Below are 26,316 nucleotides of genomic sequence, written 5' to 3' on the forward strand. Positions count from 1 at the left end.
TCAGTCAGGGACCTATATACATACAGCAGGATCACAACACTGGACGAACTGACGGAGAAATTCCAACTAGCCAGGGGGAACGAGCTAAGGTACCTGCAACTCAAAAACTTCCTACGAATGGAGACAAGGACGTACCCACAACCGTAACGACAGACATTACTAGAAGAGTTACTGGGTGCAAACATCCTAGATAAAGGAAACCGTCGCGACATGTATGACCGACTGGTAGAAAGGGCTGACACCGTACTGGACGCAACAAGAAAGAAATGGGTGAAAGATCTGGGGATTGAAATAGGTTAGGGACTCTGGAGCAAAGCACTGCATAGGATCAACTCCACCTCCATGTGCGCAAGGCTCAACCTAACGCAACTAAAAGTGGTACATAGAGCCCACTTAACAAGAACTCGTATGAGTAGGTTCTTCCCGGAGGTGGAGGACAGATGTGAGCAATGCCAAGGAGGCCCGGCCAACCACGTCCACATGTTCTGGTCTTGCCCCAGACTTGATGGGTACTGGACAGCCTTCTTTGAGGCAATGCTCAAAGTGGTGGGGATGAGGGTGGAGCCATGCCCGAAAGTGGCAGACTTCGGGGTATCTGACCAGCCAGATCTATTTATGGGGAGGAGGGTGGACGCCCTTGCCTTTGCTTCCCTGATCACCCGCCGTAGAATCTTGTTTGGCTGGTGGTCAGCAGCACCACCCAAAGCTGCAGACTGCCTGTCTGACCTCTCGGAATCTCACCAAATGGAGAAAATTAAATTCGCCATCCGAGGGTCTGACGACGGCTTCCACAGAACTTGGGAGCCATTCACCCAACTCTTCTGGGACCTGTTTGTGGCCAAACGGACAAGCAGAAGAATAGCCAGGTAGCCAAGAAACAGGGGAAAGTAGCCAAGGCGTGAGATGGAGGGAAAGACATGGGGGAGGGGGGGGGGGGGGGGCAGCTAAACCTAAGAGAAAAGAAAAGTGAACCACAGGAGAAAGGGGGGGGGGGGGGGGGGGTGAGGGAAGGAGAAGGAGACAGCGAACAATAGAGGGGAACCAGACAGGGAGGGGAGGCGATGGAATGAAAGGCAGAAGGAGAGCATGGGGAATGACAACAAACTCGGCAAATACAGTAACAGAGAGCAAGAAAATACGGAAGAAAGATGGGGCGAACGACCGAAGCGGAGGTGAATGCGTAATGACGGCAGCGAAAACCATCCGGGAGAAGCAAGTAACAACACCAACAGCAGATCCATTCTCGCATTGCCCTCTCTGTACTGGACATAACTACTGTAATTGTTTCTCCGGCACCCAAATGTATATGTTTCTCTCCCCCCCCCCCCCAAACATGTGCCTACTTATTTGTTAAACGTAATATTGCTAACTGTACAGAGTTGCTGTTTTTGAGCTAGTGTACAATATCGTACCAGGTTTTTAAAAATATATATTTCAATCTGTATACATAACTGTAAATATACTATGTTCAAAAACCCAATAAAATACATTTATATAAAAAAAATTGAATTTGCTCCGCCATTCAATGGGATCATGACTGCTCTGATGCAGAATGGAAATATGTTTCATATTGGTCAAGTTAATCTTTTTAATAAAAGGGAGGAATTTGATAAGCCAATTATGTTTTTTAGTAAATATGTTCACAATGGTTTATCTTTACTCTGTTAGCTTTCAATTCATCTCCCTATTCAATACAATTGGACCATACTTCACAACTTCAGTCATAGGTTACCTTTCTACCATACAGTGCAGTAATTGTTTGCGTGCAATTGCCATCATATTCTTGAATTAATGCTTACACCCTGATGCATGTTTGACCAAATTTGCCACTGTTCTGATATACGTATTGGAAAAATTGTGGGCGTGACTTAATCCAAAGGTTTTGAAGTGTGGTAGCAAGCAGAAACTCCTGTGAGCATTCCGACGGTCGACCTGACGAGGCCATCACTGGTATCAAACGTTAATTGGTCCATTTAACGAGGCCCCACGGGCTTCATGCCGCAAATGATAGTCAGCCGGCTGATTTGCCAGGACCACGCCCACCAGCTCCCTGATAAGGGGGAGCCTGCAGATCAAACCCCACAAAGCTCGCAGCCAAGCCAGGGAGGAGACCAGCCCATGATTCAGGGATGCCGACCTGGCCAGATTGTTGGACGTGGTCAAGACCAGAATAAATGCCCTGTTCCACTGAGGGTCTTGGAGGGTCAGCCACTAGGCAGCCAGTGTCGCCTGGGAGGAAATAGCAGGAACTCGGGAAGACTGGCACCCGGTGCCATAAGAAGATCAACGACCTCCAATGGTTGGTACCGGTCCTTCGGCCCCAAGATCTCCAGAGGACGTCCGCCAGAGGCATCAAAGACCACAGGGTAGCAGGCTGCTTCCACCACTGATACGCATCCTGGGTACACACCTAGATGCAGTGGTAGAGCAAGGATGACTGAGAGGGCACTGAGGGGTAGGGGGAATGGGGGATGGTTCAGAGGAAAATGGGGCTGCAACATTGGGGGCTAGGGGCAGTTGGGACACATATATTCAGCATTCAAAAACATTGCACCCGTGAAATCTGATGCCTCTGGCATTTTCTTATGTAATGCGGGCAGACCATCAATCCCCTGCCCCAGCCATCCGTGCACGGGGTTCCTGGATTCCACTGCTGCCTATCTTCCATCCTGCAGCTACTCCCCAGGCTCGTCATCCTGCCCCTCCTGGTCCGGCGCTTCTTTGTTCTCCTCCTCAGATGTGACCACATGTTCCTCTCCTTCCACCTGCATCATGTCGCCCTGCTGCTGTGCCCGGTTGTGGAGGGCACAGCAGCCCAGCACAAAGTGGACGGCCCACAGGGAAGTGTACTGCAGTGCACCACCAGAGCGGTCGAGGCATTGAAATCACACTTTGAGGAGTGTTATGGGCCAGGGTTTTGAAAACTCCAAAGTATATTATGGAGTTCACCTGACCTACAAATGTTTATGATTTTGGCTATGATGATCACAAGAGCCTGCCTTTCAGGTGTTATTCAACAGAGTTCTTTTAATCTTTTAACATGTTTATGTTGCTTTTAGGCGCTTTTAATCAAAAAACACCTTTATTCTATGAATTTAGTTAAATAATAACCATACACAGTAAGAATTTTTATCAACTGCAAACATATAGACCCCACACAGCTACAGTAAACTATGTAACTAAAGTAAACAATTCAATTACAAAATCCAAGTAAAACCAGAAACCCTTTTTTAAGAAATGGCCCAGCACACGGCATTCTCACTGGTATAAGACTTGTTATTGATACTCTGTTCCCCCTTTCAAGCAGCAGGTTTGAATTCCTTCCAGAAAGCAATTATCTTTTTTTAAGTTATCAAGCAGCCTGGAAACAGCTTTTAAAATGAAGAGAAACACTTCTTTCCACCTGCGCAGTTCAAACCAGTCCATACTCAAAGGGAAATAAAATCTCACTGAGCCACAGCCCAGCTCCACCCACACAATGACATTACTGAAGCCATGTGAAAGGACAAAAACATTTCTTAAAGGGACACTCCCATGACAGGAGTCCAATATAGCTGTTGTGCACACTCCCTGGGAAGCATGCCCAGATGTGCATGATTTTTATGTTGCGGTCTCACACACAAGCTGGATGTTCAGGAAATGAAACCCCTTCCTGTTGATTTAGGACACTCCCTGATGGCCTGGTGTGTGAAAGGTGACATACGTGCCATCTATTACTCCCCCTGGACCTGGGGTGTCCTGGCAATGGCAGAGAATCTTGTTCCCCAGACATCTTGTTGGTTTCAGTCCAGGTCAAAGTTTACATAGTTCCTGCCAGCAGGGAATGCGTTTAAATATTGGCAGGTACGGGATTTTCTGAGAAGGCAGGTTCCGACCTTCCCGCTCCTGCCACCATGGGATATACAGGGCAGGGCAGTTTCCAGAACATGGGTGGGAGAGGGGAATGTATCAGATATCTACAAAGAACTTATGGAGTTGGAGGAAACTCAGAGGAGCTAAAGGGCAAGTGGGAAGATGAGCTAGGGGGAGAGATAGAGACGGGTCTGTGGGCGGATGCCTTTAGCAGCGTTAATACTTCCTCATCATGAGCCAGGCTTAGCCTGATACAATTTAAGGTAGTTCACCGGGCACACATGACGGTAGCCCGGATGAGCAAGTTCTTTGGGGTAGAGGACAGCGGTTAGCCTATTGTTTCCTTGTTGGGGGTGTGAAGAACGTGATAGGGATAGAAATGTTTTATGTACCATGTTTATGTTGCTGTTATTGTTATTATAGAAACTACAAATTCTCTAATAAAATGTTTTTTTTTTAAAGTTTACATATTTCGCTGCCTGGTAAAAGAGGGCATTTGTGACCTCACAGATGCACTTGTGGGCTGTAGCTTGTGAGATGCCACACAAGTCCCCGCTTGAGCCCTGGAATGATCCTGAGACGTAAAAGTTCAGGGCTGCGGTGACCGTCAGTGGGTGTCCTCCTCCTCCCTCTGGTGGCAAGTCCACAAGGACATGGCACAGGTGCCGCATCATCCCCTTGTAGAAGTGGAGCCTCCTGCGCCACACACTGCCCGTCATCTGTTTGAAAGACTGGCAACCCCTGTACACCTTGGGCCGTCGTGAGACTCCCCCTCTGGCTCCCTCCATGGCCTGATGGGCGGCCGTGCCCTCAGGGAGTGGGGCAGGGCCCTGTACATGAGCCTCCGCTTCAGGTTTCTGACAACTCTGCTGCCCCGGCTCCTCTGGCGGTGACGACATCGCCGGGCCGAGTGCCGGGAAGCTCGCGGCAGTACTCATTTGCGACCACACTTAGAAACCTTTTCATTGAAACACGCCCTTTATCTCTATTCCAGCTTTACATGAGTCAGCCCAGGTCTCCCAGCGTTGGGAAATCCTGGCAGTTGAATGGTGGTAAAGACCGCTGAAAGGAATTGGCAAGTGCTTTTGCAGAACTGCTTCTGAGCCAGGAGGAGTGTTTTCTACCCACCACAAGCTACCCTGTTAACTTTCTCAGCAAACAGATCATTCCCCCCACGCTCCCCATTGTAATAAGACCCAATGCTCACTGACTACCCTCCGTTCACCAAATTCTCCTTCCCAGCCCACCCCATTATTCTCTCTGGGCCCCTATGATTCTCACTATGGTCCCATCCTTATCTTTTTAAAAAAAATACTTTTATTCTGCTCCTTTTTCACATTTCCTCCCAAATTTACACCCAACAATAAACAATAATCTGTAACGAATGTAATGTCAATCCCCATATCAATAACGATCCCATCCTCCCACCAAATCTCAAACATCAATTTGTGCGCAGCACGGTAGCATGGTGGTTAGCATAAATGCTTCACAGCTCCAGGGTCCCAGGTTCGATTCCCGGCTGGGTCACTGTCTGTGCGGAGTCTGCACATCCTCCCCGTGTGTGCGTGGGTTTCCTCCGGGTGCTCCGGTTTCCTCCCACAGTCCAAAGATGTGCGGGTTAGGTGGATTGGCCAGGCTAAATTGCCCTTAGTGTCCTAAAAAATAAGGTTAATGGGGGTTGTTGGGTTACTGGGATAGGTATACGTGGGTTTGAGTAGGGTGATCATTGCTCGGCACAACATCGAGGGCCAAAGGGCCTGTTCTGTGCTGTACTGTTCTAATTCTAATTCTAATTAGTCCGCATGTTAACATAAGCATATGACAAAATGGAATCAGGAATCACCCATAGTCACCATTAACACATACAGTCCCTCTCCCCCCAACCCTCCCAGCCCCCCCACTCTAATGTTCGATGTGATCCAATTCATGAAAGTGCATAATGAATAATGCCTATGAATTGTAGAACCCCTCCATCCTTCCCCTCAGTTTAAATTTGACCTTTTCAAGCGTCAAGAATTCCAGCAGGTCCCCCCGCCACGCCAGGGCACAGGGTGGAGAGGTTGATCTCCACCCTAACAGGATCCGCCTTCGGACGATCAACAAGGCGAAGGCTACAACATCTGCCTTCGCACCCGTTTCCAACCCCGGCTGGTCCGACATGCCGAATACGGCCTCCCGGGGGCCTGGGTCCAGTTTCACCTGCACCACTTTAGAGATTACCCTAAAAACCTCCTTCCAGTAATCCTCCAGCTTTGGGTAGGACCAAAACATATGAACATGGTTTGCACGCCCCCCCCACCCCCCCCACAACGTTTCACACATCTTCTACCCCTTCAAAGAGCCGCTCATCCTCACCCTTGTAAGGTGTGCTCTATACAGCACCTTCAGCTGTATCAGCCCCAACCTCGCACATGAGGTGGAGGCATTCACACCAGAACCCCTACTCCATACCTCTCCCAACTCTTCCCCTCACTTTGCCTTGACCCCTTGCAGTGGCGCCTTCTCCTCCTCCAAAATAGCCCCATAAACCGCCGATACTAACTACCCCCTTCTCCTGTCCCCCTGTCGTCAGCACCTTCTCCAGCAATGTGGAGGCCGGCTCCACCGGAAAGCTCTGTATCTCCTTTCTGGCAAAATCTCGAACCTGCCTGTATCTAAATATTTCACCCTGCTCCAGCCCATACTTCGCTCCCATCTCCTTCAATCCCGCAAACCGACCCCCAAGAAACAAATCTTTTAGTGTTCTAATTCGTTTCTCCTCCCATCTCCGAAATTGTCCCATCCTTATCTTATCCAAGACTGTATGTCTTCGGGATCCAACCATGACACATGATCACACCCTATCAGCCTCCTCTATGATTGTTTTTAAAATTTAGAGTACCCAATTCATTTTTTCCAATGAAGGGGCAATTTAGTGTGGCCAGTCCCCTACCCTGCATATCTTTGGGTTGTGGGGGCGAAACCCACAAAACACAGGGAGAAAGTGCAAATTCCACACAGACTGTGACCCAGAACCGGGATCGAACTTGGGACTTTGGCACCATGAGGCAGCAGTGCTAACCACTGTACCATCGTGCTGCCCCATCTTCCTCTATGATAATAATAATAATAATCTTTATTAGAGTCACAAGTAGGCTTACGTTAACACTGCAATGTACCAGCCTCCCCGGACAGGCGCCGGAATGTGGCGACTAGGGGCTTTTCACAGTAACTTCATTGAAGCCTACTCGTGAAAATAAGCGATTTTCATTTTTTTTTTCATGAAATTACTGTGTAAATCTCCTAGTTGCCACACTCCGGTGCCTGTTCGGATACAATGTCTAACAAGCATCTCTTTGGAACTTGCGGGAGGAAACCGGAGCACCTGGAGGAAACCCACGCAGACACAGGGAGAACGTGCGGATTCACACAGACAGTGACCCACGCCGGGAATCGAACCCCTGTCCCTGGCACTATGAAGCAACAGTGCTAACCGCTGTGTTATTGTGCCACCTGTTCCCGGCTATGGCCTGATCCTGTAGGTATACCAGTCAGACAGCTCTCAATCTGGCTGGCTATGACCAGGCAAAGGATTCTAAAAATGGCAGCAAAAGAAATACAAACCCAAAATAGTCGGACGCCGGAAATTTGAAAGAAGACCAGGAAATGCTGAAAATATCATCTGTACTATTAGCATTGGTGGAGATAGAAGCAAAGGTAATATTTCCGATGGATCATCTTTCATCAGAACTAGAATTCCCCTTGCCTGTTCCCTCACTCTCTCCCTGTAATTATCAGAACAATTGCGTTGAATTTTGTGGAGGTGGAAGAGAATCCACCGCTGGAGCGGAAAATGGGAGCCAACCTTGGAGGTGGGGCTCAGGGAGGCAACTGCCAATGGAGGCCAATTAAGGATGGTGGCCTGTCCCAAAAAGTGCTGGACCAATCAGAGGGCCACCTGCTCAGCAGCCGCATGCCCAATAGCCATAGCCATTGCTATGGTTTTAGCTACAAGGAGAAAGTGCCTCAAAGGCTGAGTTCCTGCAAAGAAAGGGAAGTGAGGTTGGGAGCTGCCGGGGCCAGACAGGTATGCCCCGATGATTGGGCATGGGGGGGATGCGGAGATGTGTTGTGAAGTACCAATGCACCACTGCTGCGAGGAGAGCTCCCTACCCTACTCTCCCATGGAGTGCACTGAGAAGCAGTCAATATGGCGTCTTTCAAATGAGATGTTAGACTGACACAGGTAGACATATATAATCCCATAGCATTATTGGGAAGGACAAGGGAGTTATCCCTGGTCTGCTGATCAATATTTACCCCTAAGGAAACATAATAGATTATCTGGCCATTATCACATTACAAAGCAGGAACAGGCCACATGCAAACATCCCGGGGTTGTGAACGGTGCTCTCTAAATTAAAATATTTCTTTCTTTCCCTTTCTTCCAGGAATGCAGGTCATCTATCATAGATGTCATAATTTTTCAATTATCAGCGTTAGATTACCCCATTTTGCTGTTAATGTCAGGATGACATGACTCGTTCACCATTCCTCTGGTTACAACCCCTTGTATTTAATGTTATATCAGTCCCCGTTCTCTCTCTCTCTCTCTTCCCCCCACCTCCCAATTTCTTCACAAATTCTGGTGTATATTATCTGGTCAGAATGCCCTGATAATATGAATGCATTGCTGATCTCAGCATTATTTTGAGAATCTTCTATTGGGGGTCACGTTCCTTCAAGGGTAAAGCACAAGATGAATGAATTCTTGCAGTCAACAATAAGCTGAAGGAGAACAAAACCTGAACAAATTATTGCAAGATTTCTCATACAAGAGTGAATGGAGTTGTACAACAAGCATGCATTCACATCGGCCAACTTGCTAACCAAACCTACATCTTAGAACTTGGAGCCAGACACGGAATAGTATCATGAAACAGACAGGGGCCAGTTTAGCTCACTTGGCTAGACAGCTGGTTTGTGATTCAGAGCAAGGCCAGCTGCATGGATTCAATTCCGTACCAGCTGCGGTTATTCATGTCTTCTCAACCATACCCCTCGCCTGAGGTGTGGTGATTCTCAGGTTAAATCACCCCCAGTCAGCTCTCCTCCCTCAAAGGGGAAAGCAGCCTGTGATCATCTGGGGCTATAACAACTTTACCTTACCTTAGACTTCATATATTAAAATTTTACTCAACATTCAGAATGTTCTATATGGAGTACAATTGTAAATTTTTAGTAACCAACAATTTCATAATTTTGACCCGAAATGTTTAATTTTGAGCAGATTGAACCCATTACAATTGACTATGGCACAGCAGTTGAAGAAAAGAAAAAGCTAAAATAGGCAAAGGAATGGATTCTGGAGTGCGGTGGGGACTTGAGAGAAGTGACGCAGCGGGTTCTGCACACTGGAAGCACCATACTTTTTGTTCTGTTCATTTACGGGAAGTGGGCATCGCTGGCTAGGCCAGCATTTAATGCCCATTCTTAATTGCCCGTGAGAAAGTGAAATGCCTTCTTGCACTTCTGCAGTCTATGCAGTGTTGATACACCCACAGTGCTGTTAGGAAGGGATTTTCACCCAGCTACAGTGAAGGAACGGCAATATAGTCCTAAATCAGAATGGTGAGTGGCTTGGAGAGGAACGTCCGGGTGGTGGTATTCCCATATATCTGCTGCCCTGTACTTTGAAGTCACGGGTTTGGAAGGTGCTGTTGAAGGAGCCTTCGGGGGTTGTTGCAGTGCATCTTATAAATGGTCTATACTATTACCACTGTGCAGTGGTGGAGGGAGTGAATGTTAAGGTGGTGGATAAGGTGCTAATCAAATGGGCTGCTTTGTCTTTGATCGTGTTGAGCTTCTTGTGTGTTGTCAGAGCTCCACTCATCCAGGCAAGTGGAGAATATTCTACCACACTCCTGACTTGTGCCTTGTAGATGGTAGACAGACATAGGGGAGTCAGTAAGTGATTTACTCGCTGCAGAATTACCCGCCTCTGATTTGTTCTTGTAGCCAAAGTATTTATATGGCTGGTCCAGTTCAGTTCAATGGTAACCCCCTCATGGATGCTGATAGTGGGGATTCAGTGAGGTACAAGCATCAATGAACCTCCCCAATTCTGACCTTTTGATGGAGGAAGTGCCATTCACGAAGCAACTGAAGATGGTTAGGATTCAGACACTACCCTGAGGAACTCCTGCAGTGCGGTCTCAGGGCTGAGCTGATTGACCTCTGTGTTCCTTTGTGCTAGCTATGACTAGCTATTGGACATTTTCCTACACTCCACTCCACCCACCCCGCCCCGACTCCCATTGATTCAATTTTGCTAGAGTTCCTTGATGCCAGACTTGATCAAATGTTGCCTTGATGTCAAGGGCAGTCACTCTCATTTCACATCTGGAATTCAGCTTATTTTTCCATGTTTGGATTAAGGCTGTAATGAGGTCAGGAGCCGAGTGGCCCTGGCAACATCCAAACTAAGCGTCAGTGAGCAGGTTATTGCCGAGTCAGTGCTGTTTGATAGCACTGTCGACGATGCCTTCCATCACCTTACAGATGAATCGGCAGGGGGAAGAAAAGGGTGGCACTATGCAACCTGTGACACCCGAGCAACAGCCAGGCCATCCAGGCCAGGTCGCCAAAAGAAACCCCGGTCACAGGGCGGGAATCACAGCAGGCCCCCTCCACTACTGATGAATTGCTTGGGGATCCATCAAGGCAGAGCATTAGGGCCCGTAAGGCCAGAAAGGTAGACACCAGTTAGGTTGGCAGGGATGCAGGACATAGGTTAGAATTAGGGGCTGGGGCACAAAGCTGTATAAAATGTTCACATGAAACCCATGTTCACAATGTTACAACCTGCCTCAGTGCTCTGTCAGAAGGGTGTGAGGGATGGACTGGGCTGGGCTGGGAGGGGGCGCTAGGGGTGGAGATAAGGGAGCTTTGGGGGTTGGCTTGGCCCAAGTTCATCGCTCACTGTTCCGGTGCTGGAACTATTCAAGCAGGCGTCAGTCATTGTTAATCGCAGCGGTAGCACCAGAGCCATCCCATGAACTATGCCCGCTGGTACTGCCAACCCAGGGCCTGCACCGCATTGTGAGGCAGGTAGGAATCACGGAGGGAAACGGTACAATAGCACAGTGGTTAACACTGTTGCTTCACAGCGCCAGGGGCCAGGTTCAATTTCCCGGCTTGGGTCACTGTCTGTGCGGTGTCTGCACGTTCTCCCCGTGTCTGTGGGGGTTTCCTCCGGGTGCTCCGGTTTCCTCCCACAAGTCCCGAAAGACGTGCTGTTAGGTGAATTGGACATTCTGAATTCTCCCTCTGTATACCCAAACAGGTGCCGGAATGTGGCGACTAGGGGCTTTTCACAGTAACTTCATTGCAGTGTTAATGTAACCCGACTTGTGAAAATAATAAAGATTATTATTAAAGAGGGTGAGGTTGCACAGGGAGGGTGTGCTCGGCCGGTGGGGTTGTGTGAGCAGACAAGGCATGGCATTAGACAGTTGAACACATGCACCCCGGGGGCGGGTAACTGGCAACTTCAGTGGCCAGCCCCCTTGTTGGTGAACCCGGAGGTTATAAGAGTGTCCCATGCGCACTGGCCCAGGTACACACGTTGTGCCGTCTCCCATCCCTGCCCAGGCCTCATGTTCTGCCCATCCTTGCCCTCCCCTGCATCCTCCTTGTTGGACAAGTCCTGGCGTTCATCCCCCTCCTCCAGCACGTCGCCCCTCTGCTGTGTAATGTTGTGGAGGACACAGCAGGCCACCATGATGTGGGAGACTCTCCTACCGCTATACTGGAGGGCCCTCCAGAGCAGTCAGGCACCTGAACCGGACCTTCAGGTTGCCGTAGCATTGCTCAATCACGCCCATTGGTATGGCGTGTCTTTGCATTAGTCTGTGGCCTCCGGATAGGCATCATCGGCCATGGTCGCAGCAGATAACCCCTGTCGCCCAGGAGCCAGCTCCTCATCTGGGTGTGCACCCCAAAGAGGTGAGGAACCATCGACGGTGTCAGGATGAAGGCGTCATGCAGACTGCCCAGTTTTTGGGCGCAGACTTACATGATGTGCAGGTCATCGTCACACACCAGCTGCTTGTTCATATGGTGGAACCCCTTTCGGTTTGTGAAGATCAGCCTGTCATAGGCCAGTGCTCGTAGGACAACATGCAACCCCGTGGCATTTATTGTCACATGCATCCCCTGGACCTAGGGCATCACGGCAATAATGGCGAACCCCCATGGTGTTAAAGTTCAGGGCAACCATCACTTTGGTGGCCACCGGGAGTGGGTGTCCCATACCCTCACAATGCCAGGTGCACCATGATCTGGCAGCTATGTTGAACTGTCCCCCTGCTCAGCCAGAGGTCGTTGACGGTGTGCCTGGTCTGGGAGGTCCTCGAATGACAGGTTATGTTGGTACACACAAGGCCACATGCGGTGCCTCCTTCCCGCCTCCTCCATCTCTGCCTGTTGGGCGGTCGGCTCTTCATAATCACCAGCTGTCTACTGTTCCACTGGGGCAGGCTCTGCTGCTGCAGGATTATCCCCGAGCAGTTCCCGCTCGGACAGCCTCAGTACATCCCCGAGGACACCCATACGGCTAGTGGCACACTGTTACAATCACAAGCCATGGTGGGTGGTCAGTGGGGTACGAGCAAGATGGTCGCCTTGCAGGCCGCGGCAATGGCAGTCCTCACCTAGCCACCCCAGCCACCATGACTATTTCCCGATTTTTAAAATCACGCCGTTGGTAACTCCTCCCGGTGGAGGTGGAGCATCGCGGAGGTCCCGGAGAATACCGGGTCAGGCCCGTTAATGATATGCAAACGGTGTTTACTGTACGTGCAGAATAGAATGCATTGACTCTTCTGTCGAGGCACCGGAGCAGAGTCACCGGAGCATGGTATTCTGGCGTGCGCCTGGCAGCCATCACGATTTTGGCACCATGACCAATTCTCCGCCCAATCGCGTTTTGTAATTTCGGCATCGGCCAACGGAGAATCCCATCCATGGAGTATTTGGAAAAATACTGATAAATATTCATGATCACATTTACAAGTGTGTTCCTCAGAAAACTTGATTTGAATTTATAAAAGGTCATAGATCCAAACAAAACAACTACCGGTAATTTTTCAACAAGACTCATTCAGCAAATCCCCAGTGGACCCAAAAACTTTTAGGATCCTCATTTTTATGAGATTGCAAATGGTATTAATTATAATCATAATAGCATTAGTTAAAGAAATATTGATTGCCCTTGATTTAATATTTAACTTTGCAATATTAATAGTTGTTGTCCAACACTTGTTAGCTGAATAAATTATTTAAAATATTTCTGTTCGCTACATCACAAAGTGGTTATACAGCAATTTCACTGTAAAAGTTCTGTGGTAAAAATGAGTGAGTGGGATCAGTTGGCACAAACTGCAGCTCTGACCGGGGTTCGACACTCAGTGGGTGAACGTACATCCCAGTGAATTGTATTTGACGGATTTAAAATTAAGGAAAATATTTACTCACTGAGAATTCCACAAAATCAAATAAACCATTTCAATATTTACGTCATACAATCCCAATGAATCACAAGGTCGAGGAAACCCATTCCCATTTTCTATCAAGTGAATTTGTTCAGCCCGGGAATTGTGGAAAAGATTTATGGAGTGATTTGATCTAACAGTTCTTTGATTTCCAAGACATGTTTTTTAAAGTAACAACAAAATTTAGTATCCAATCACTTCACTAAAACAGAGAAAAATGATTCACGGGACCGTATGTCATTTACCTTGTCAAGTATCTGATAACCGTGCAGGGAAATTTCACAATATTTGCTATTGACAATTAGAGATTAATTTTCGGGGGCCACAAGTACTCTAAATCCGCCACTGGGTCTGAGACCTACCCTTGTGCAGATTGTGTGCAAGTTTTGATGTGGTCTCCACATTTACTTAAGTGAAGGTCTCTCCCCATAATGCAGTCAGAAGGAGAAGCCATTCCTTTTAGGAGGTTGCTGTGGAGGCCTACCCTTTCAATCGGTTCCTTGATGTTAAAGGGACATAGATATTATTATTGTGTCCCTTAAAAAGAAATCTGCATTTTGTTTTAGTCTTATGGAACAAAATAACTTATTGAAGCTTGCTCCGGTCTTCTCAGTAGCTGTTTAAAGCTGTATTGTAGCCTTTGTCACCATCTATTTATATAGGTGTAATTAAAGCTCTTTATCTTTGAAGATAGGGTATTCCTGCATTTGTAGCTTTGAGAGAATAGGGATCACACCAAGAATAAAACATTAAATTTGCAGCTTATGCATATTCAGCTATAGAGCCACAGACTCTTATTTGCGCCTATTTGAAGAAACTTGCCACCACCAACTCGGATTCCCAAAGGAAGCCTAACTGAAATCTCGACACTTCTGCAGCTACAATTGAAGACTAGACCCTTTTGAAACACTGAACGCCTGTGTGTGAGGGAATAAGAAAATACATAGAGAGATGAACAAGGGATATCAGCCATGAACTTGACAAATCGCTAAATAATTGCTTTTTTAAAAGCCATTTTAGCTTTCCGTTACATGTGACTTTTTAAAAATCTGTAGGCGTGAGGGATTCAGGAGACAAGGATAATGTAAAATGCCATGGCACGTCTTAAAACCAGAAATTGCACTTTCACACAAAATTAATTAGTACAGATGACTAAATTTAAATTGGAGCCATGAGCAAGATAACACTCTGAACAGGACTATAACTGCCAGCCAACTATCTATAGTAGCGAGTACATCGTTTAAATAGGGTGAAATTATCCAATTAGCATCTGAAATACGATCAGCTAATGGGTTGCATTTTCTCCACAATTCCATTTAAGAGTGGAATACCATGTGTTTTTGTCAAATTTTATCTTGGCAGTTGAGAAACAATTAGTTACTGCCAGCTTTATGCCTTAATCCCCAGTCCCCACTCAAGGCATCTGTGCAACGTTCGCACTCAGCTTCGCAGGTGTGTGGATGTGCAACAGTCAGAAATGTGCCACACAGGGAGCAAACAGATCACCTACAAGCAACCTTCCTTTTAAAATGCACACATGTGTGGCCACACATCAATCTTAAAGGGACCATGCAGTGCAGCACGCCAGAAAACAGAAGTTCAAGGGAACATTGCACCTGTGCCCTATGGGTGAGGAAATTCAGAAAAATGGACTAGCCAATATAAAAAGGCACAAGGAAACAGAACAGTGCAGCCATTAAATGACTTTTTTTTCAAAGCAGTGCCAAGAAGGCCGACTCGATAGCTATCCTGACACTGGATTTGTTTTTTTTATTTTAGTGTGTCTGGTCAGATTTGGTTGCAGTCGCACTTCGACGGAACAGGTCTCTGCCTTAGTGTTCTAATTGCGCTTGGTATTGAATATCCCACGTTTAATTTTACCAGCAGAAGCCAAGAAAAAGAATACATGAACTGTTGGAAATCTGCATATCAGAAAAGTAATGGGGGCACTCAGGAATTCAATAAATGCAAGTCTTTCTTTCTTTAAAATGCTGTAATGATGATATGGGTGGCACAGTAGCACAGTGGTTAGCACTGTTGCTTCACAGCGCCAGGGTCCCAAGTCGTCGATTCCCAAGGGCCGATTCCTAACTTGGGTCTCTGTCTGTGTGGAGTCTGCATGTTCTCCCTGCGTCTGCGTGGGTTTCCACCGCATGCTCCGCTTTTCTCCCACAGTCCTGAAAGACGTGCTGTTAAGTGATTGGACACTCTGAATTCTCCCTCTGTGTACCCGAACAGGCGCCAGAATATGGAGACAAGGGGCTTTTCACCGTAACTTCATTGCAGTGTTAATGTAACCCTACTTGTGACACTAATAAAGATTATTATTATGAAAATAGAAAAGGTTGGATAGACTCAGCAGGTCTGGCTGCATCTGTGGAGAGAGATACAAAAAAGTTAACATTTCAAGCCCACATGACTTCTTCAGAGCTGGGCATATGTACTTGAAACATTAACTCTGTTTCACTCTCCACAGGGGCTGCCAGACCTGTTGAGTTCAGCCAGCATTTTCTGTTTTTATTTCAGATTTCCAGCATCTGCAGTATTTTGCTTTTATATTATTATAATCAGAGAATTTACAGTGCAGAAGGAGGCCATTTGGACCATCGAGTCTGCACCGGTCCTTGGAAAGAGCATCCTACTTAAGCCCCATGCCTCCACCCTATCCCCTTTATCCCCATAACTCCACTTAACCTTTTGGACACTAAGGACAATTTTAGCATGGCCAATCCACCTAACCTGTACACCTTTGGGCTGTGGGAGGAAACCGCAGCACCCGGAGGAAACCCACGCAGACACCGGGAGAACATGCAGACTCCGCACAGTGACCCAAGCCGGGAATCGAACCTGGGACCCTGGAGCTGTGAAGCAACTGTGCTAACCACTGTGCCATTGTGCTGCCTGTGAAGATGCTCCAGGCACAAGCCTTAATTAAACTCAACACTTCACACAATTTTTAAAAAACTACTTGATAAAATGCTCCATCTAAAACAAGAACTGGTCTTTCTTTTTCAGATGTTGACTGATCCACTGTGTATTCAGAGAATTTTTGTTATTTTTGTTTTGACCAACACGGATTTTATTTATTCAAATTCTGATCCCAAAAGTAATGTGTTGGAATAATAATGTAAGCACTCATCATTAACAACCTGTACTTCAATGTGTAGGGAGATGCTTACACTTGTATACAGACCACAGGAGACACTCCCTTTACATGATTTAAAGTTGAATTCAGTTTCCAAGTTGTGGTTTCTTTCCCACACCACTCAGTACCATGCTTTGCACATGTGCAAATTTGCGATCAAAGTGGAAACATAATGGCATCATTTTGCTTGTGGTTTAACAAAAAATCTCAACCGTCCTCCTTCCTGTCTTATAGCTGTTGCCATCTGGATGAGCTTTGAGGCATCTGTGGGCTTCTGAATTTGCACAAATGTAATGAAACACGATTTCTGAGGGCTGCATAATTTGGGCCATAACTGCTTTAATTTTAATGAAATGGATCATCTGTAAAATATGATGCATCTTCACAGTTCCAGTTATCAAAGCATTTTAAACAGAGTGCATAGTGTACAGGAATTAATCTACATGATTGCCCGCATTAAAATTTCTATGACTCTAACCCACAAATTATTCAGGAAATTGATACTGTTACATCAAGAGAAAAAAAGACTTGCATTTATATAGTTCCTTTCATGACCTCAGAATGTCCCAAAGCGCCTTACAACCAATAAACTATTTTTGAAGTGCAGTCACTGTTTGAATTGCAGAAGCACAGGAACCAATTTGGGCACAAAACACAATGAACTGCTGAACAGATAATCCATTTTGGTGATGTTGGCTAAGATCAGCTGAAGGAGCAGATGTGGTTTCTGACATTCAACATTTCCTCAGTCGTGCAACGGGATATCAGCCTAGATTATGAGCTCAAGTTTCTATCAAGGAACTTGAACTCACAATCCTCTGATTTAATAGACAACAGTGATACCACAGAATCATAGGGAACGTGGCAAAGACACAACTGAAGACTTTTTAGTAGGCTTTTGAGAATGAAGGGCAAACTCGGTGGGTGGAATGGTTATTAGAATGAATTTCTCATGATTCAGCAAAGTTGGCTACGGCTCTCCTGCACAAGGTGTAACAGTAGGTGGCAGGATGAAACTTTAAAGGAGTAGGAACACTTGCACTTCAGGCAGTAGTAGGTCGCAAAAGTAGGGAGAGGTACGACTACGTAGGATTCATTAACGAGGACCAAGATTTTGAACTCAAGGGCAGAGTTTACCCAGCCTGGTGAGGATGGGGTTGGAGGTGGGGGCCACGAAAATAAGGATAGCTCCCTAACACATTCCTGCCTCTGGTAAAATTTCACAGAAGTGGATTAGTGCCCGTTCCATGGAGGTAGGCAGCTAATGTAAATATTAAGCCTTCAAATTAGGGCTGAATTTTCAGGCCCTCTTCTGGAGAAGCCCCCCCCCCCTTCTCCTCACCCCCCCCCCTCCCCCCCCCCCCCCCCCCCCCCACCTCATGGAAGTTGTCAGTTCAGCAGAAGTTGTTTCCCTGTAGTAGACCAGGAGACCATTAGTACTTGAGACTACATACCCAGTGTCAGATCAGCGGAAAGGAAAATCCGCCCCACAGCACCTCTGCATCCCTTAGAGGGCTTTCCCATCTCTTCTATGGGGTACATCATCTTCCTCCTTCTAAAATATCTAATTACTTTTACCTCTCTGAAGGTGCCTCCATTTTGAGATGCCCTCATGTTCTCAGACCTACCTCATTGGTGCCCGGTAGGACTCCAAGACCCTGTAGCTGCCAGCCCTGTGATTGACCCAACAACATTGGGAGCACAACTGCTGTTCTCAATTGGACCAATCAGGAAGCCATACCTGGGAAAATATCTCTCCTGGTCTGGCTCCTGGAAAATATAGGCTTGGGTCCAGGTTGGTCCCTACACGGGGTCCCACAACCCGTGGGAAAATCTTGCCCAATGCATGAGCGGTGGAAGCTTTTAGAGATCAATGAGGATGGTGAGTTTAAAAAACTATGTGAAAGAAAACGAGTGAGGAAATGCATTTATACAATATATTAAAAATTGAGGTTTGTCACCAAAATAAAATTTCAGTGCTTGATCAGGCAAAAGACTTTTGTTCCCAATACTCCAGCATGAAAGAAATTAAAAGATGCCGTACAGCCAGTGACCAGAGCTACCAACACTAATGAGATACTCATATTCCATTCAATGAGCATAACCCGTTTCAACGAGCATAACCAATGCATAGAATAATTAACTTCATTAATCACTTTTTCTTGTATGGTTCTTTATACAAATCTTGCACTTGCTTAATTTTTGTGTTCCATATCACTCTTTAGTTATAAATAAATATGTTTGTTGCTGTAGTCTGAAAGCCACTTGTTCATGTCTAATATTCAGCATGCCGTTCTGCATGATTATATTCAATCCTGAAAGTATTACAGCTGTTTTAAATGGGGTCATCATTAATCTTCAAGTAAACTCCTCTGCTAATAACAGATTACAGAAAAGATGCAGATTCCATTTTGTGTGTGAAAAGCTGGATCTGCAGGAAGTGCCGTTGGCCATTGGAATAAAATGGGCTGAATTCTCAGGTCCCAATGAGGGCAAGCAGGGAGGTGGGCAGGAGGATCCATTTTGCACAGCTGACCTCTGGCATGCTAGTATTTGGCAGCAACTCCCTACCCAGGCCATTTTCCTGAAGGTGGAAAGGAGAGGGGGGTGGGGGGGTGGTGGTGATGTGGCAACACCCACAAGCAATGGACAACTATTTAGGGTTATAAAATTAGAGAGTGCTGGAAATAGCAGGTCTGGTAGCATCTATGAAGAGAGCAACAGTTGATACTTTGAGTCAGTTCTGAAGAAGACTCATATTCCACTCAAACCGGTAATTCTGTTTTCCTCTCTCTGCAGATCCTGCCAGAATATTTACCACACTTTCTGTTTTTATTTCAGATTTCCAGTTTCCACAGTGCCTCAATGACTACCGTCCGGTGGCCTTGACATGTATCATTATGAAGTGCTTCCGAGAGATTGGTCATGAGACGCATCAATTCCATTCTCCCAGAATACTTTGAACCACTGCAATTCGCATACTGCCACAACTGGTCTACAGCAGGTGCCATCTCCCTGGCCCTACACTCATCCCTGGAGCATCTCGACAACAAGGACTCCTCCGGCAGGTACTACAGCTCCGTCTTCAACACCATAATTCCAGCCAAGCTCATATCAAAACTCCAAAACCTAGGACTTGGCTCCTCCCTCTGCAACTGGATCCTTGACTTCCTGACCCATAGACCACTATCAGTGAAGCTAAACAACAACACCTCCTCCACGATAGTCCTCAATACCGGGGTCCACAAGGCTGCATACTTAGTCCCCTACTTTACTCCCTATACACACACGACCGTGTGGCAAAATTTGGCTCCAACTCCATCTACTGGTTTACTGAGGACATGACCGTAGTGGGTCAGATCTCAAATAATGATGAGTTAGAGTACAGGAGGGAGATAGAGAACCTAGTGGTGCGATGTAACAACAACAATCTTTCTCTCAATGTCAGAAAAACTAAGGAGCTGGTCATTGACTTCAGGAAGCAAAGTATCATACATCAATGGTACTGAGGTGCAAATGGTTGATAGCTTCAAATTCCTAGGTGCGCACATCACCAACAATCTGTTCCGGTCCACCCACTTCAACGCTATGCCCAAGAAAACACAACAGCGCCTATACTTCCTCAGAAAACTAAGTAAATCCAGCATGTCCCCATTGACTCTTACCAATTTTTACAGATGCACCACAGAAAGCATCCTTGGCGAGATTCTCCGTCGGCCGACAGCAGAATCGGAAAATAGGTTTTGATGCTAAAATTTCACGCCAAATTGCAATTCTCCAGTGCCTCGACAGCAGCGTCAATGCGTTCCAGAACGCACATACAATAAACGCTGTTGGCATATCATTTGTGGGCCTGACCCCGTATTCTCCAGGGCCTCTGCGATGCTCTTTCTCCACTAGGGTGAATTCCCAATAGTGAGGTTCATTTGTGCTTTTAAAAATAGTGAAACAGGCGCCATGGCTGCTGAGGGAGAGAGAGGGGGTAAGGAAAGTGTCTAACATCGCCATAGCTTGCTGACAGTTGTGCTGCTGGCCGGGGGCTTCTGCCAGGGCCAGGGGAATGGCGGGGACTGGCCAGAAGGTGAGCTGTGGGTTTGGGGTGGATAGGCATGGAGCATCATTGTTTTAGACTGCAAGGCAGCCACGCAACTGCGCACACCATGGGCGCACTCCAGCGCAACCAGTGCCATCTTGTTGGCCGGTATGAGTGTGTGAGGGAGTGTAATGTGGATATGCGGCTGCAGCTTGTCAGCCTCTTGAGTGTCAATGACTGATCTGGCGAATCCCGCACAGTTTTTCATTGGAATCGATTGTGGTCCATGTGGTGCCGGTGCCAGCCCCTCCATGATTGCTGAATCAGTCCAGGTGCATCGCCAGTTTTGCTGTCGTGGAAGTCCACAAATCCTGTCCCGGTGTCAACAATCTCAGGAACGGAGAATCCGCCGCCTATCTGGTTGCATCACAGCTTGGTATGGCAACTGCTCGGCCCAAGGCCGTAAGACACTACAGAGAGCCGTGAACACTGCCCAGTCCATCACTCGAAACCGCTTCCCATTCAATGACACTGTCTATACCTCCCGCTGTTTTGGGAAAACGGGCGGCATAATCAAAGACTCCTCTCACCTGGGTTATTCTCTGTTCCAACCTCTTCCTTCGGGCACAAGATACAAAAGTCTGAGAACACTCACTAACAGATTCAAAAACAGCTTCACCCCGCAGTTACCAGACTCCTGAATGACCCTCTTATGGACTGAACTAATCTCTCCACACATTTTCTCTACGGAGTAGTACTACACTCCGTTTGTTTCACCCGATGCCCGAGTCTATGTATTTACATTGTGTCTGTGTATTTACAATCTGTCTGGACTGTATGCAGGACAATACTTTTCACTGTATCTCGGTACACATGACAATAAATCAAATCTAATCCAGTCCAATTTGACATACATTAAGCTAATAAGAGCTGTTTAATGGCTTATTTAGACCTAGGATCGGCTTTTTGAGGCCGGAAGCTCGAGGTGGCAAATCTCCTAATTTGGCAGACCCATTTCCATAGGAACAACACACACATGCATGATTTTCACTCCAAGAAGGCAGGGACATGATCAAGTCAAGCCTATCATGTCCAGAGGCTGTTAGGTAGCAGCCAGGGAAATAGATGAGATTGGCTGGTCAGGCTCGCCTTGATTCTCTGAGACTTTAGTCAATTTGGATAAGAAGTTCTTGGACCCTACACCCCGCACCCCTTAACACCCTCCACCGACACTACATGCCATCTCATACACCCTTTGTGATTTCCATGCCTCCTCATACCACTATTCTCATACAAAAACCCCATGCCACCCCCATAGCCATTCACCCAGTATCACCGGCATACCTCTGGAGCCATGTAGACATAAAAAAAACTTCCAACAAAAAGTAAGACGGCTCTCACTTCAACATACTTGATACTGAAAAAAACTCATTCATGAAGCGCAACGGTTTTAAATCACCTCAAGTGGTCAATCTGTTGTAAAAACAAGAAAATTTCTATTCAGTAACCACATCAAAGGCAACTAATCCTTTAATAGTCTCTTAAAATGTTCGACCGAAATGTGAACTCAGTCCCCCGTTGAGATAATTGGTTGCGATTTTTTTCTTTGGATCAGCCAACAATCACAATAACAAGCCTTGTGAAATGCCAACAGTGAACTCTGTTCAAGCTGCAGGAACAGATGGCTAACGTTTGTTTTCAAAACTACACAAGATGTCCTGTCAACCAATGCCCTTCAGCTGTGGATTTTTTCTTACTGTAACTGAAAATTGGAGCTTACCTTTTTCATGTTCAAAGGGATGGGAATTTAAATACCTTAGGATCATGACACTTAAACAAACCTTATCTGCCCTTCAAGAGCTTTTAAGCCTCCTCCATAAATTTGTGAGTTCTACACTGTGGGTTAAGGCCTTGGAACAGTGACATTGGGATCTGACAAGTGACATTTGCACTGAACATTCATTTAAAATGACTGCACTGAGTTCAGGTTTCCCGCCTTTGTGATTCATGCCCAGCCCCCTTACCCGTTGGAAAAAATAGGATCTGCAAGAAATGGCAGTGGGACTTTCTCAACAGTGTCCCACCTGCCATCCTTAAGTGCCTCTGGAACCTGCCAAACCCGGGAAAAATACAGCCACTATTGTCAGAGGCCAATTGGAATTTTCTCCAATAATGACGGCCTGGTGAGTAAGGGCATTTTTTATTTGATAATTTAAAAAGTTGGAGCGGGGCGTCTCAATCTTGGAGCACCCACTCTTTCGTTTCAACGAAAGGGCAGTTTACTGCTTCTTCTGAACCAATCCCGGTGCTCCTCCAGCTTCACGTTGGGGCAGCATGGTAGCATAGTGGTTAGCACAGTTGATTCACAGCTCCAGGGTTCCAGGTTCGATTCCCGGCTTGGGTCACTGCCTGTGCGGAATCTGCACATTCTCCCCGTGTCTGCGTGGGTATCCTCCGGGTGCTCCGGTTTCCTCCCACAGTCCAAAGATGTGCAGGTTAGGTGGATTGGCTGTGCTAAATTGCCCTCAGTTTCCAAAATTGCCCTCAGTGTTGGGTGGGGTTACTGGGTTATGGGGATAAGGTGGAGGTGTGGGCTTGGGTAGGGTGCTCTTTCCCAGAGCCGGTACAGGCTTGATGGTCCGAATGGCCTCCTTCTGCACTGTAAATTCTATGATTCTATGACGATTCCTGCTGTTCTCAATTGAACGGGGAGCCAGCCCTCTCACCATTAATTGGGCTATCTGGAGAAAATAAGAACCGGTTTTCCTCCACCCCTCAGTTGAGTCTTTCATCAGGCTCTTCAAGCCAGTGGGGAAGATCCTGCCCAAAAATTCAAAGCCACAAGTGCCCTCTGGGGTCTCTCAAAAGATTCAGCAGACTACTGTGATCATGGTACCTGATAAAAGTCACCAACGTTTCGAACGTAGCCAGCCACTTCAGTGTCACTGCGATTGATGAACCAAAAGTATCGCTTTGCATTTTTGAATTCCTCAGCTTTGGACCATGGCACAGTGAGCAGAAAACGTTCAGTTAAAGGAGCTGCCACAATTACATCAAGTTGTCCACTATACATCAATACCTAAAGGAAGAAAATCCAAAAAAGTAGATAAGAAGGACATTCACAAATATCTGCTATATTTGAACAAAGTACATGCTGAAGGAACTAGAATTTTGGGCTGGAGTTTTACTGACTTGAGATGACTGAGCAGTCCTTTAATGCTGGTGGCCCAGACCTCATTCTGGGATTCCTGACCCCCCTCCCGGGGTTTCCAATTTTCGGGAGTTCCTTTTAACGGCATGGGTTGATCCAGGACAATATCACACACACTGAACTGCCGACAAGGCCGGCTCCATTGTGGGGATAAGCATGTCCTCGTCCTCCACAATTTTCAAAGGGTCAAGCTAACTTTCAAAGTGTCATGGGGTTCACAGCACCTCAGCAGCATTGTGAACTATAATCTGCACAAGCAATCCTTGAAAGGTAAGCTCAAAGATCTCTCTTTATGGCCCTCATGCCAATCTATGCCCCCAAAGATTACCCCATGCCAAGCTATGAACCTCAAATAACCCCAATGCCCACTCATACACCAATACCACCTCATGCCTCGAAATAGCCCCTATGGTCCCTAATGCCCTCCATGCCAGGCTATCACGCTTTCATGTCCATTCACACGTTAAACACTGTATAGAATCAATGAACCGTGGCACGAGGTGGCATGGATGTATCATGGGTAGTGTCTGGTATGAGGGTGGGGGGGTAGAGTAAGGGCTGAGATGCTTGTTTTTAACTTAACTCAGGTGAAGTCCCATAAACACCAAGGTGGGCCTTTTAAACAGCCCAACTCGGCACCTGACTACAAAGTTTTTCCCAGGTCAGCTGGCCCGACTGCAGCCCATACCCACCCACACACCCCCACAATGAAAATCCCGACCTTGCAGGCACTTTCTCTTGATGCAGGTGGGCCAAACCGTGAATTTTCCCAACTTTTGCTACCTGTCTCGAGAATGAAACTCCAGTCCATCAAGTATACAAATTGACAAATTTAAATGTAAACCATGTTGAAAAAGTTTAATTGTTGTTTTTTCCATAATCTGGATCGTGACGCTTCACCATACAATTTGCTGTTAAGTTGCTCGCCCACTTTCTGCCCCATAACATATTTAAACACCATGCATAATTCATGTTAAAATAAACCAATAACTTGGATGAAATGGCAATTTCTTCTGCTTTCGAAAACCTATGGTACATTCAAGAATTGTATCTGAAGGATAGATCAATTGCAAAGTGTTCCATACAAAAGCCTCGCAGCTGTTGCATGCATGTGCAATATGGAAATAATCAAATGATCCGTGAGCACAAGGCAGAAACTAAAGTACATTACGCACTGCAGGCCTGAGAGGCCTAATTAGCACAGATAACAATCTATGAATTACTGTCAGGAACTGACAACTTTCCACCCAAAATCATAAGAAATAAGTTTAGACTTTATAAAGAAATAAATTTGTAACTGTGAAACTCTATCCTTGTGTGACAGAAATGATCTGGGGCGGCATTCTCCCCTACCCGACGTGACGGAGGGTCCCAGAGTCGGGGAGTGGCGCCAACCACTCAGGGGTCACTCAGCCCCGCGCCGGAGCGGTCGCCACCAGAAGACCGGCGCAAAAAACCGGCGCCCCCGGCAGCGGGGCTGGCCAAAAGGCTTTCGCCGGTCGGCGCATGTGCCAGCAGTTACGTCAGCGGCAGCTGGCCGCTGATGTCACTGTCGGTGCATGCGCGATGTAGGGTTCTCTTCCGCTTCCGCCATGGCGAAGACCGTGGCGGGCACGGAAGAAAATAGTGCAGCCAGGGCACTGGCCCGGAGTCTGAGTGGGGGGCCCCGATCGCGGGCCAGGCCACCGTGGGGGCACCCCCCGGGGTTCGATCGCCCCCCGCCCCCCCAGGACCCCGGGGGCCTGCTCGCGCCGCTGAGCCCGCCATTCCAGAGGTGGTTTAAACCTCGGCGGCGGGAGAGGCCTCCCAGCGGCGGGACTTCGGCCCATCCGGGCCGGAGAATCACTGCAGGGGCCTCTCCGATCGGAGTGGCGAGATTCCTGCCCCCGCCACTTCCCGGGTGGCGGAGAATCTCTGCCACGGCGGGGGCGGGATTTTAGGCGCCCCCAGGCGATTCTCCGACCCTGCTGGGGGTCGGAGAATTTCGCCCCTGTTTCCCGACAAAGCAGAAGATAAACAGCAAAAGGGAAGTAATCACAAACTTAACGTGCTCCTGACATCCAATTTTAAAATGATCAATTTTACCAATTGAGAACAGGCCTTGCATAAAAACCAAAAATGCTGGAAATACTCAGCAGTTCAGGCTGCGTCAGTGGTGACAGAAAAAGAGCTAACGTCTCAGGTCAATGAAATTTCGTCTGAACCGGGACAAGTTGCAGATATAATAGACTTGAAGTAGAAGAAGAAAGAAAGGGTGGAAAGCTGGAGAAAGAACTTGAAGGCCTGTGGCACAGTAAAAGACCGGAGAGATTAGCTGACAAAAGGGATTAAGGTGAAAGGCAAATGGCGATGGTAATAGCACAACTAAATGAACAAAAATTAGGTCTGGAGGAGGTATAAATGGAAACAGCAAAGTCATCATCAATTGTTCTCTGAAAAAATGGGAAAAGGGGATATGATCTGAAATTATTGAACTCAATGCTCAGACCAGAAGGGTGTCATATGTCTAACTGAAAGATGAGGTACTGTTCTTTGAGTGTAC

At 47.0% G+C, this 26,316-nt stretch overlaps 1 protein-coding gene across 1 annotated transcript in view; it reads right to left on the bottom strand.

The window, feature by feature from the left end:
- The window catches only part of cpvl (carboxypeptidase vitellogenic like), a 152,155-nt gene that overhangs the window by 12,297 nt on the left and 113,542 nt on the right, over nt 1-26,316 (bottom strand). The window contains exon 12 of the mRNA XM_038797278.1: nt 23,460-23,642. Within this exon, the coding sequence (XP_038653206.1) occupies nt 23,460-23,642 (183 nt within the window). The remainder of the gene's footprint in view (nt 1-23,459; nt 23,643-26,316) is intronic.

The sequence above is a fragment of the Scyliorhinus canicula genome, chromosome 5 (genome assembly GCF_902713615.1).
Source record: "Scyliorhinus canicula chromosome 5, sScyCan1.1, whole genome shotgun sequence".
Classification (NCBI taxonomy): domain Eukaryota; kingdom Metazoa; phylum Chordata; class Chondrichthyes; order Carcharhiniformes; family Scyliorhinidae; genus Scyliorhinus; species Scyliorhinus canicula.